At 42.9% G+C, this 12,532-nt stretch overlaps 1 protein-coding gene across 1 annotated transcript in view; it reads left to right on the forward strand.

The window, feature by feature from the left end:
* The window catches only part of nrg3b (neuregulin 3b), a 203,933-nt gene that overhangs the window by 119,248 nt on the left and 72,153 nt on the right, over window positions 1-12,532 (forward strand). Inside the window, exon 3 of the mRNA XM_056577724.1 lies at window positions 445-580. Within this exon, the coding sequence (XP_056433699.1) occupies window positions 445-580 (136 nt within the window). The remainder of the gene's footprint in view (window positions 1-444; window positions 581-12,532) is intronic.

Genomic DNA, 12,532 nt, shown 5'->3' on the forward strand with positions numbered 1-12,532 from the left:
TGGAACGTTGTAATGCCCAGCCCTGTTCCTTTTGTGGCCCACCGGCTGAATAAAGACCGTAGATCCTGCTTTAGCACTTTCATGCCTTTGCTTCCTATGCGTTGTGACCGACAATGACCACATTTAACAATCACACTCAGCTTTGATTCCAAACTGGGGTGCTAGGCTACTTTTCTCTCTTCATTTCCAATAAGGTAAGGCACCCAGCCCATAAACACACATTCAATACATAAAGGGGGCCCTCTTTCATCGTCCGAGCGACTAGTCCTCAAGATGTCTTCCTTGCCGGTCTGTTCATCTGATCCAATGCTGTCCCTCTTGCTTTGAGTTCCCCCTATCACTTCCCAGGCTGGGTTCCCCTAATGACCAGGTATAACTTGTATAGCTGGGTTGTGTTTTAGTGTCCGACCCTAATGAAAAGCTCTCTCTCCCTCTCTGGTGCAGCCGTGGCCCCGACCCTGCCCAGCCTGCGCTCCGAGGTGTTCAAGCCGTGCGTGGAGGACAAGGACCTGGCCTTCTGTCTGAACGACGGGGAATGCTCCATCATCGAGACCAGAGCAGGAGTGCATCGACACTGCAGGTAGGCGTCTGCGTGTGCGTGTGTGTGTGTGTGTGTCTATGTGTGACATTGAGTGTGTGTGTCAGAGTTTGTGTGTGTGTGTGTGTGCGACAGTGTTTGTGTGGGTGTGTGTGTGTGTGTGTGTGACAGTGTGTGTGTGTGTCAGCGTGTGTGGCCGACTATGACAGTGTGTCTATTTGTGTGGGACAGTGTGTCTGACTGTGTGTGTTTGTGTGCGTGCGTATGTGGGTGTGTGTGCGTGGGTGTGACAGTGTGTGTGTCACAGTGTGTGTGAGTTTGTACGTACGCACGCATGTGCGTGTGCGCTGTGGTTCAGACGCATTCAGTTTCCTCCCCGGTATCGACGCTTTCCTGTGTTTGCCCTTGTCGTCCAATCTGTGACCTTGGTGTGGTTTTCAGACACACACACACACACACGCACGCACGCACGCACGCACGCACATGCACACACACTACCACACACAAAACCCTCCAGCTAATGCACGAGTTGATTTGGATCTAAGAATAGGAGGTTAATTTAAGAGTCTAACCAAAACACAAAAGCAGAACAATTACCTGGGTAGTAAGGGGTCTGGGGACATGCATAAGGGACTCGTATTATCTCATGGTTAACCTTATGTTCACATTGAACCGCTATGCAAATGGGAAGTCATATTTAAACCGCTACTCACGAGGAGAACAGGCTCAAAGGACTCAATAATTACAGATCTTGCTCTTATAATCATACAAATTAATAAAACCAAAAGACACGTGTTCCTTACAATGGATCTATTTAAATTAATACAAAAACAATTAATGATAAAACCTACAAAGCCCATAAGCAGGTTGTTTGGATTATTGTGTTTCTTTCCCCACCGGTTGATTAAATTATTTACCTAATGAGGCCCATGGCTAGCTTTTTAAGAGCTTTACTCTCGTCTCACAAACAAACAGCCACATACTCCTACACACATCCATCTCTGACCCATGGAGGGTCTTCACCAGTGGATCCCACCATGGTTCCAGGGGGTCCTCGTAAAGATTTGGTTTTTAATTTGTAATGCTTTTAACGATGTGAAATACGACTATTTTATTATTTAGTTAAACAGAAGTATATGCTGATTTAAGAGCAGGAGTAGAATAAGACCCCTGAGCCTCTTCCATTTAAAACACACTACAAACATAATAATGATGCCTCCAAATGATAATAGTTTAATGTTAGTCCCAGGGAAAGCATGCGTGGCCCGGTGTGTATGAAGGGGCACTTCAACTACACTGCTCGGATTTTAGGTTCTATTTTTTTCAGTTCTCAGTACTACAGCACGGTACAACAGATGAAAAGTGGTTGGGAAAAACACTGCTTTTAACCATTGCTTCCTACAGCTTAACCCAGAGGTCCAGCGATTTCTTCCTGTGATTTTTACCACAGCCTTTCATTCCAGACAATCCAAGAAAGTGATCCCTGCGTGACATGTCATGTTGCCACAACGACAAAACAGGGTAGATTGATGGCCCAAGGCGACCGATTGTTGCTGAGGGGCAGCACACTAACACACGCACACACACACACTCACACACGCAAACACGCACGCACACACACACACACACGCACACGCACACGCACACACACACACACACACACACACACACACACACACACACACACAAACATACACATACACACACACACGCGCGCACACACACAACCACACGCACACACACACACACACACGCACACGCACACACTAATTTGGTGAATGTCACTGTTGATGCCCACACACCCTCCAACGGTCTCCAGTCCTCACCCAGAACTGCGGGGCTGTAATTAGCACCAGAATCATCGCTCTTTTTTTCACACAAAGTGGAGAAACCTTTGGGGGACCACACCTGGCTGGGGACTCATTTCTCCCTGGCTGAAGGTGGTGGTGTATGAGGGAATGATTACAGGGTTGGTCGAGACCCCTCGGAAATTGAAAGGTTTCACTTGCCTCAGCCGAGCCCCGGCGGTACGTCACGAGAAAGAAAAAAAACCTCATCCGACATCAGAAATCACTGTTGTTGATGGCGGGTTATAGCCCTCCGGGGACGGGGGGCCGTCTGAGAGAGGGAGGGAGGCTGTGATGGGAAGGGACCATTTTCACCACATCAGGATAAAATGATGGCGCTACCGTGTCTATCTAGCATCATAATTTGAGGTGTTATGGCGTGAAGCAGGCGAAAATGAACTTCTCTATTCGGCTGCACTGATTCCGCCAATCTTCATAAAGTTACGAGCACCAGCAAATACGCGAGAGCCCTCACCAGAATGTAACCCACCTAGTAGCAATCGATGTAGGTGTTTGTATCGGTTCATTTAAAATAGATAAATCCAACAATGATTCATTCATTTCAGGTACTAGATTAGTAGGAGACGGAGTGATGCTTTTGAATCACACGTTAGATGTTAAAATAATAGTTAATAGATTCAAATCCACCGAACAAAACTCAACATTTTATGGTTTATTTGGCAAGAAAACCTTCATCATGGGTGCGTGCCGGTGGCTCACCGCGTAGAGCGCGTACCACATAGGCTCAGTCCTGAACACAGCGACCCGGGTTCGAGTCCTGCCCGTGGTCATTTACTGCATGTCCTCCCCTCTATCTCCCATGCCTTCCTCTCCAGCTCACTCTATGATAAAGCATTAAAATGCAAAAATAGATCTTAAAAAAACAAAACAAAAAAAATCCATCATTGATATATTTTCTAATGTATAAAGCTATAAGAGGTTTGATGTCAATAACTCAAGTCTATACGCAGATCTATTATAAAGGGGTTGGAATATGATTGACACAATTTTGAGGTCGAAACAGAAAATCAAGTATAGGTTTTATGTAAATAATTGTTTGTTTATTTTATAGAAGTTTTATATAAATACTTTTAGTGTGCCTCGCGTATGTTAACCTTTTGTAAGTCAGTTAGAATAAAGCTATCCTTTTTTAGAATGACTAGAGGGCAATTTCTGTCATTCATTTATGAACAAGTCAAATAATAGTCTTCAAGTTTATGATCTGAGGGGGACGCTACAAACAAAGCTCAGCTCTGTTACTTTAACAGGCAACAGAAAGACAAACCCACACATTCACCTCTGGAAATAGAGTCGGATCATTCCTTTGTCAGGCCTTTCAAGAAAAGATGTGATCCAACGCCGTTTATGAATTGATTACAATGTTGTAATCGCTAATTTGACCAGAGTAATTAACGGTCACAAAACGGTCCATTACTACCCATATCTGCACGCAGCCAGGGTGTAGCATGTGTAGTATGTGTCATTTGTGTGTGTGTGTGTGTGTGTGTGTGTGTGTGTGTGTGTGTGTGTGTGTGTGTGTGTGTGTGTGTGTGTGTGTGTGTGTGTGTGTGTGTGTGTGTGTGTGTGTGTGTGTGTGTGTATATTTGCACGAAAACAAGTGGCACATAGTCCTTGTAAGGGAAGACCGTTTTAATCCATGCCTTACTCTTGGAGGCTTTTCTGCTGCCCGGTATTACACGAGAATAAGTGCATGCAGAAGATGGATGTATTCACTGAAAAAGTGTATTTACGTTTAGAGGACTAGTTCGAACTTAGCGGTCATTATCTCCTCATATACTTCCTCACAGCTGAGTGTTGTTTGTCTATGCAAATGAATCCTGCACTCCATACGCTGTGTGGGTTCCCAAAACAAACCGGCATTTGGGGAATGTATTACACACACCAACCTTGCACATGCACACACACACAGACACGCACAACATATGTTGCTGTTGCGATTTATGAATACAAATAATTCCTATAGGTTTTGAAGCACATAGGGAAACTTGATTGTGGATATTTCTTAATTGGTAACTTCTTCTCTCATTGGCCGCTGTATTGGAATTTGTTATTGATAAGTACAATGATATTAATGTTGAACTGGATTAGGGCAAGATCTGATTAAAATCTGATTAGCTTGTATAATTATGTAAAAAATTTAGCAGAAGCAGTATTAAAGATTCAATTCGAAATAAAGAGGATCATTTTCTTTTGCTGAATAAAATCGACGCATTACTATTTAATAGAAACATTACAAATTTAAGCATTTTTTAATGTTTTCATCAAGTGACCTAATAAACCAACCACAAGTCATGTCTTCCATGTTTAAACCTCATAGGGTGTTCGTTTTTTTGTTACACAGGAGGTGCTGCTCGGTCTGGTGGACCCATTGCATTTTAGGCCTTTTAAATCAACATAATCTAACTTTTTTTTTTTAATACTCACTAAATGGTTACTTCAACCCAATTGCAAGTAATATAAACAACACATATGTTCAATTTGTTCCCTTTACCTTTGTTAAATCACATTTATGAATAGAGGTGCCACTCGTTTTTGTTTATTTTCGTATTAGCATGTAATAAAATAAGGAAATGCATCATAAAACAGGCATAACTGGGAAATTATCAACATCATTAGAAATTGAAACATACTCAATAACATCTGTCTGAACAACACATTAAAGCCTTTGAACACAGCCATTATACGTATATCAGTCTATACCACACATGAGGGGCAGAGTCTCACTGTGTGTGTATTGCATATGTATTTTTTGCACTGGTTGCATGTATATTGTGTTTTATATTATTATGTATTATGTATATTGTGTATTTGTCTTTTATGTTTCGGAGCTGGCTGATGCTGATCCTCCTCTTCAAACTCAGTGTCAGACTCTGAATTTTCAGAAATGTTATCCTCACTTTCTGAAACTGTTTCCTCAGCATCACCATCAAAACCCTCTGTCTCTTCAAATATCAACTGTAAGGCAGTCTGAACAGAGAATTGCTTTGCCATCTTGATCAGTTGTGGTATTGAACCACGCTGACAGAGATTTTTTATAGTGTCAGATCCCCAAGCTTGGTTCCCGCAAGACAGAGGGTGAAATGTGTGGGAATATGGGTGTAGATAGTGTTGGGTGCTCGAACCCGAACACCCGAACACCCTGTGTGTAATATAAATGTGATGGGGGGGTATACAGGGGGGGGTCCTTGAAAATGTTTTCTGATTTAGGTTCCTCACAGAAAATGAGCCAAAGCCAATGAATCTTAGTTCAAAAAAATAATTATTTGTATCACTTTTATAAAGCTAAAAACTGAAAACGGGTCCCACAGACCCGAACACCTTATGAATATTGTATTTCGTCTATAAAAAAAGTAGTTTCTGACGCGTTGTGACAGCTGAGGCTCAGAACTAACAAGCTGTTTTTCTTTGATGGGTGCTAATGCAGAAATTAGTCACCATTTCACAACTTCACTGTGTCACAGCTTCACCCTGTCACACCTCATTAATGACAGGATGGTATTTCCCTGATAGGGCTGTATGGACATTGACAACAGAAAGCTCTCTCTACCAAATATGATCCACAATGAATATCAGACTCTCCCACTCTCGTTTGCCAACTGGGCTAAGGTCAAGAGTATTCTCCACCATGCAATTGTGTGAGTGTGTGTGTGTGTGTGTGTGTGTGTGTGTGTGTGTGTGTGCGTGTGCGTGCGTGCGTGTGTGTGTGTGTGTGTGTTTGTGTTCCGCAATCAATGCAATTGAACGGAGATGTTGTTATTGCAATTAACATGATCTTCTTATGAGAATGATATGATTAACTGGAGCCATTGTCCGAACAACAATGACTAGAACACTTGATGGATTGCTGACCAATTAGCCTGCTAGCCACTGTTGGTAATTAAGAGCAATGCTGGCTGTTCCGGGCAAATCCACGTCAACTAATGCCTTCAAAATAAGAGCATTCGCTTCAGCGAATCCCAGTAAACCCCTGTTGGGTATATATGTACTATGTTGAATGTACGCTGCTATATTTATCTGTTAAGGATCTGATGGGAGAGAACATACATAATAGAAGGAACTATAGGCTCCGTGGACTGTTAGGTCATAGGAAGGCAGCATGGCCAGCTTCTTGGCTCAGGCTTAAGTGAGTGAGACAGGCCGGTTAGATGGAGACTCACAGAAGGAGGGCGTGACCGCCGCGCATCCTCTGCATGTATACTCCCACCACAGGTCTTCGTCTCCCAGCGGGAGGAAGGAGCAGTGGGTGGGGGATGCGGTTGTAGCACGGTACACTTTAATGATAGATAGATAGATGGATAACAACTTTATCAATCCCCCCGGAGGGGAATTTCCTTTGCTACAAAAGCCAGCAGCAGTGGGACACACAGGATAAGATACAATCCAATAGAAATACAAACTATTATTGCTAATGTAAATGCTGAAATAAGGACAAACAGAACAAATAGGGCAAACAAATCAAACGGTATAAACATTATAAATTATATATAAAGTGGCCCAGTACCAGTACTTAAATGCAAATGTACCAGTACGAGTGAGTCGTACCAGTACTAGTACTTAAAGTGTATGAATGGCTCAGCTTTCATCCTGAAATACCCTCGTCAAACAGCAGAGCCATTGCATAACGACCACATGTTTACCCAGGTCATCCAGGAGATGCGTCCCTACACAGTTTGGACACGGGACGTGTGTCAGAGAGCGAATAAATGCCGGACTTACATGCGGTACATCCAGAGTGACATTTCCCCAGAGCCGCAGGGACGGCCGCCCTGTTTGATATGCAAATAATGCGAGCTTGTGTAATTGCGGAGGCTTTAGGATCAGATTGACATTTTCCAGGACCAACAACAGATTAGCCCTCTCTGAAATCCGATGAAATCCCACAGACATAATTCCCATTGTGAGGACGGCTGTGTAAAAACCCAGAATCAATGCGTTCCCCCATCGATATGAACACGCCTAGGCAAGACGGATCTGTAAAAGATTTATTTGGTCACCACACACGCGCACGCGCATGCACACGCACACACACTCGCATGCCCACAAACACACACACACACACACACACACACACACACCACACACACACAAACAAGCACCCACCCACACACACACACACACACGCACCATACACACACAGTGACATGTCCACAAACACACACATACACACAAAAGCAACACATTGCATACACGACACACACACACACACACACACAAAAAGACACGCATGTTATAATGTATAGTGTATATTATTCTTTTTTTAAACAATCTCAAATCCGAAGACCCATTTATCACCAAAAAACAGTTGGCGGAATGTGTGCCGATGTAAGAAACCCTGCCGCATTCCCCGCTAAACTCTTCATGTCTCTATCTTCATGAGGGGTGTTAATGACATGGCTACGGCGACACTTTATCCTGGGGCTTGAACTGCTTAAACATAGATGATGCAAAGAGACTGCAAGTTAGCTTCCCAAGTAATGAGCTTATCGGGTAGTGAGCTTGCGATGCTGAACAGCATGGTGCCATATGGGGACAAAGATTGTCCACTGTAGCAACAAATTCAATTGAATTCCCTTTCAACAACATTCAGTGCATTATGTTTGTTTGAATAATAACAATACTTAAGAAATAATGTGCATGTATGCGTGTGTGATGGGTTTGTGTGTGTGTGTATGTGTGGGGGGGGGGGGGGGGGGGGGGTTCGTATGTGATATTGTTCCAATTGTACAATAAGGAGTATAGCAATGTCACTGTACATTGAATTAGATATTAGCAGAGGCTTAATATAATGATATCATATTATTATTATGCTGTATTTACTCAACACTGCAGAAGAAAATATTACAGGTTTTTTTCAATTGCTTGAACACATTGAGCAAAATCTTGAACACATTAAGACACAACACTGAGAAATATACCATTCACATCTATGATGAATTGAAACTTAACAATCCTTTGTAAAAATGTCACTCTGATGACAAAAGGATACACAGGTATCATATGAATACACTTTCAGATCAGCAGCAACACAATAGTCTACCTTGTATGAAACACTTCAGTCTTTCATATTCACTGTTTTAATTCAGTTCCACAGAAGGCACGTTTTCACAACAACCAAAAAATCAATTACTCAATACTGGACATTGCAGTACGGTACTTTGTAGTGCAGCAAATTCAGTTAAAGCAAAAATAAAATAAAAATAAATAATAAAACACTACTGTACTGTAAACACAGAAAAACACAGCAATTGTGCGTGGGTGGGCTTATGGATCCTCGCCTTGTGTGCCGAATCCATCCATGGATTGATCTTATACATGTATATGACCATTGGCGGTCATATACACGCCATCTACAAGCCGAAAAAAAACCTTCTATAGCATTTAGAAATGGCGAGTATACGATTTCTAATTGTTTATGGTTGGTGTACCAGTTACGGACCAAGACAGCCCGATGGAAACAACAAACCTGGGCTGCTCTGATCTGTCCTGTTCAGCCTCATCATGAAGTGCATCTAGAAATGTGATGATATGTTGGGTATTGTAGGGACCTATTTTTGCATGATGGTGCAGTTACCCTCAAAGGCTTATGGAGGCACACAATGATATATTTCCCCCGCGCTGCCCCGGGACGTGCATAATTGCCCTTGGGCCTTTTTGTAGCTGGTCTTAAATTTTGTAAGCAAGTGTTTTCAGGTGTGTATCTTAGTATTTTAAATTACCCAATGTGTTTTGTATTTTGAATAGATGTGTTTTCCCAATGGTCCACTGATATTTCATTTTTTGAACTAAGTGTCTTTTGTATGAAATAGTGTGGAGTGTGCAGTAGCGTGTGTTACAGAAAGGAGAAAGTGTGTTGCACAATTGCAACTAAAGTGCAAAGCAGCGCTTTTTTTTAAGGTATGGTTACATGTGTTTAAGGTATAGTAAAAACAATTTCAAGTTCTACTACTTTGATGGAAGCATGTGTCTATAGAGTTCAAGCAATTGACAAAAACTGTAACTTTTGGAACATTTTTGTTTTTGCAAATGTGGGTTACAAAAAAAATGTGCCAAAAATACTTAAATATGTATTTATTTTGGTGTAGTAGTGATCAAAAAATGATATGCAGCTACCATCTTGGCCAAGGCCTGCTATCCCAGCATGCACTGGGGCACTTACCTTAGTTCTCTACCTCAAGGCTGAACTGGCCCAGGGACTTAGGCATCTAGCTCTCTCTCTATTCAAACTTTCTGTACCTCCCTCTCAATATTTCTCGATCTGTTTCTATCGCAGACTCCCTCTGTCTCCTCCCTATTTTTCTCTTGGTCTCTCTACCTCTCCATTTGTTTCTCTCTCTCTTTCTCCCTCTATTGCTTGATTCCACTTGCCACCACGCACAGCCGCATGAAATTAAACAAAACCAAAGCCAAATAAAAGACAAACAGTGAATATTCATGTTTTCAATGAACATAAATAAACATGAGTTTGTGCTGGGTGATTTGAAACTTTTAACAGAATTTATTTGGCCTTCATTCCGATTCCATCGCTATTCACTTGTGACATTAAAGGGAGCGTAGAGTCTGTCTCCTTTTCGTTGTGCCACAGACCGGTAGTAAGTGAGGTCCTCAGGTGAAACTACTCATTCACAGAGGTTGATAGGAAAAAAAAGAAAGGTTTCCATTTATAGAATATTACGGTACAGGATTTGGGCCACATGATTTATAATTATTTTTTTAGAGTCAGAGTTTAGAGTCAAAATTCTGACTTTAAACTCAGACCTCAAAGAAAATGTCACCTGTGGCCGTAATCCTCTACCATATCTTCCGTAGGTCAGCGTGTGGTTCCCATCCTGTATATCGTAAATTGACTCTCACTGACCTTGGTTCCTTATCGGTAGTCCACCCATAATTCTGACTTTACACTCAGAAGTCCAAAAAAAATAACCACATATGGCCCTAATCCCCCCTAGCATATTAATCAATGTGTTTGGGTTCACGTGCGTGTCTGAAGGACAGCCCGCTGAAGGCAGCGGCAGCACTGCCACTCCTTACCCTCTCCAGGGGAACATATCCGACTGTCCTCTCGCTGACGACGCAAAGCCCTGTTTCTCCTCATCCGGCAATTTAAAAAAAGGAATTAAGAACCACTGGGGACAAACACAGCAGCCGTTGTCGGTGCTCGCCGTCGACACGTGATCAATTAAGCGCCATTACTAATAATTGGCTTTCAGTGGAACGAGCACAACTGCCCATTGCATAAATACTTAATGGTGAAATATGGTTCTTTAATTAGGCGGCTGATGGCTGTATAGAGACGAGGCGGGGCTCAGGCACGTTCTGAAAGCATCGCCGTGATGTCATTGATCTGGATCCTGCCATTAATCTCCTGGAGGCTTTTGAGGTTTCCCTCCCCCCCCCCGGGACGCCCAACACGGCACTGTTTGAGCCCATCTTGACTTCACACGAACGCAATTACTCTCACGGAGACAACCGCTGTATCTTGTAGCTCTGAGCAGAGAGATGGAGGTTGAGGATTGTGGGTAGGGGGTAATCTTGAGTGAGTAGGTGGGGGATGCTTCTATGTACTAATAAGTGTACCTTAAGTGTTCATTGTGTGTATGGATGCACGTAAGTGTGGTCTTTGTGTGTGTGGGTGTCTGTGCGTGTGCGTAAGTGTGTGTATGTGCATAGGTGTGTGTATGTTTGTGATAAGGTTTGTGTGTGTTTGTTTGCATGAGTGTGTGTGTGTATGTGCGTAAGTGTGTGTATGTCTATGTCTGTTGTATGTGTGTTTGTATGTTTGTTTGCTTGAGTGTATGCATGTGTGCTTGTCTCTGTGTGTGTGTGTGTGTGTGTGTGTGTGTGTGTGTGCATGGTTGTGTGTGTGTGTGTGTGTGTGTGTGTGTGTGTGTGTGTGTGTGTGTGTGTGTGTGTGTGTGTGTGTGTGTGTGTGTGTGTGTGTGTGTGTGTGTGTGTGTGTGTGTGTGTTGTGGCAATAATAGGTGTTGTTGGATGATGGTTCTTCCACCATTATAGAAAGAAAGGAGCAAGGAAGTGGATTGTATCTCAGCAGTTATTTTCCGCTGCGTGAGCCGGTTTTCCAGGCCCCAGCTGGAGTCTGACAGCAGGAGAGACCCAGATATGATTGGGCAAAACAAAATAATGAACACGACAGGTGTTCATTTCTGTGCATCCATCCCCCGGAGGAGAGACCCCTCTTATGGCCGCCTGCTGGAGGTTTCTTCCCGCTGGGTTTTGGGGGACTTTTCATGTTATTAAGAGGGTTTACGGTTGGGGGGGTACCACACAATGTGGCCTGTGAATGCCTTTGAGACTAACTGTGATTAAGTGCTACACAAATACAATTGAGTTGACTTGACAGCACTAATAATAATAATGAATAATAATTTATGTAATGCTTCTCAAGGTACTCAAACACACTTTACAAGGTCACATATACAAGTGTGTTAAATATAAGGCAAATTCAAATGGGTAAAGTCACATTCATTCATTAAAATAATATACCAATTTAGCAGCAGAAATGGGGATAGGGACGAGAGGAGAGAATTAGACGTTAAAAATACTGTCAACTCTTTTCGCCTCTTATTGTGGTTGTTTTAACCCTTCCCGTTCTGGACTGGCAGTTCAACAGTCACCATGCCGACAGACCTTGACGGCTTGAAGTAATCCACCTGCGGGTTGCTGCCTCCGTTTGGTTGGACGGGACAATCTCTGGGCCTGGGAACCAATGAGCCGCATCCTCCCTGCCTGGCCTCCAACACAACTACACACACACACAGACACTCACAGACACACACACAAACACAAATATACGCGCAGCATACCGTGACTCCACACCCAGTCACATTAGGGAACACCAGAACTGTATTTTTCCGTCAATAAGCCTACGAGACCTATTTATTAGGGATGTAACGAATCAGGGATGCATATTGGTGGCGGGACGCCTAACAAAAATACACAAATGAACTTGAATGAACCAGTGACATGTGTAACATGGATCGGTTCATTCAAGTTCATTTGTGTATTTTTGTAGAGCCTACCTTACAAAATGCATGTCATGATCTTTCTGATCCGTAAAGAACAGGTCCACTGCGACGCAGCACCTGAACTCCAAAGCCTCCAAACAAAG

This window comes from Gadus chalcogrammus, chromosome 18 (genome assembly GCF_026213295.1).
Source record: "Gadus chalcogrammus isolate NIFS_2021 chromosome 18, NIFS_Gcha_1.0, whole genome shotgun sequence".
NCBI lineage: Eukaryota > Metazoa > Chordata > Actinopteri > Gadiformes > Gadidae > Gadus > Gadus chalcogrammus.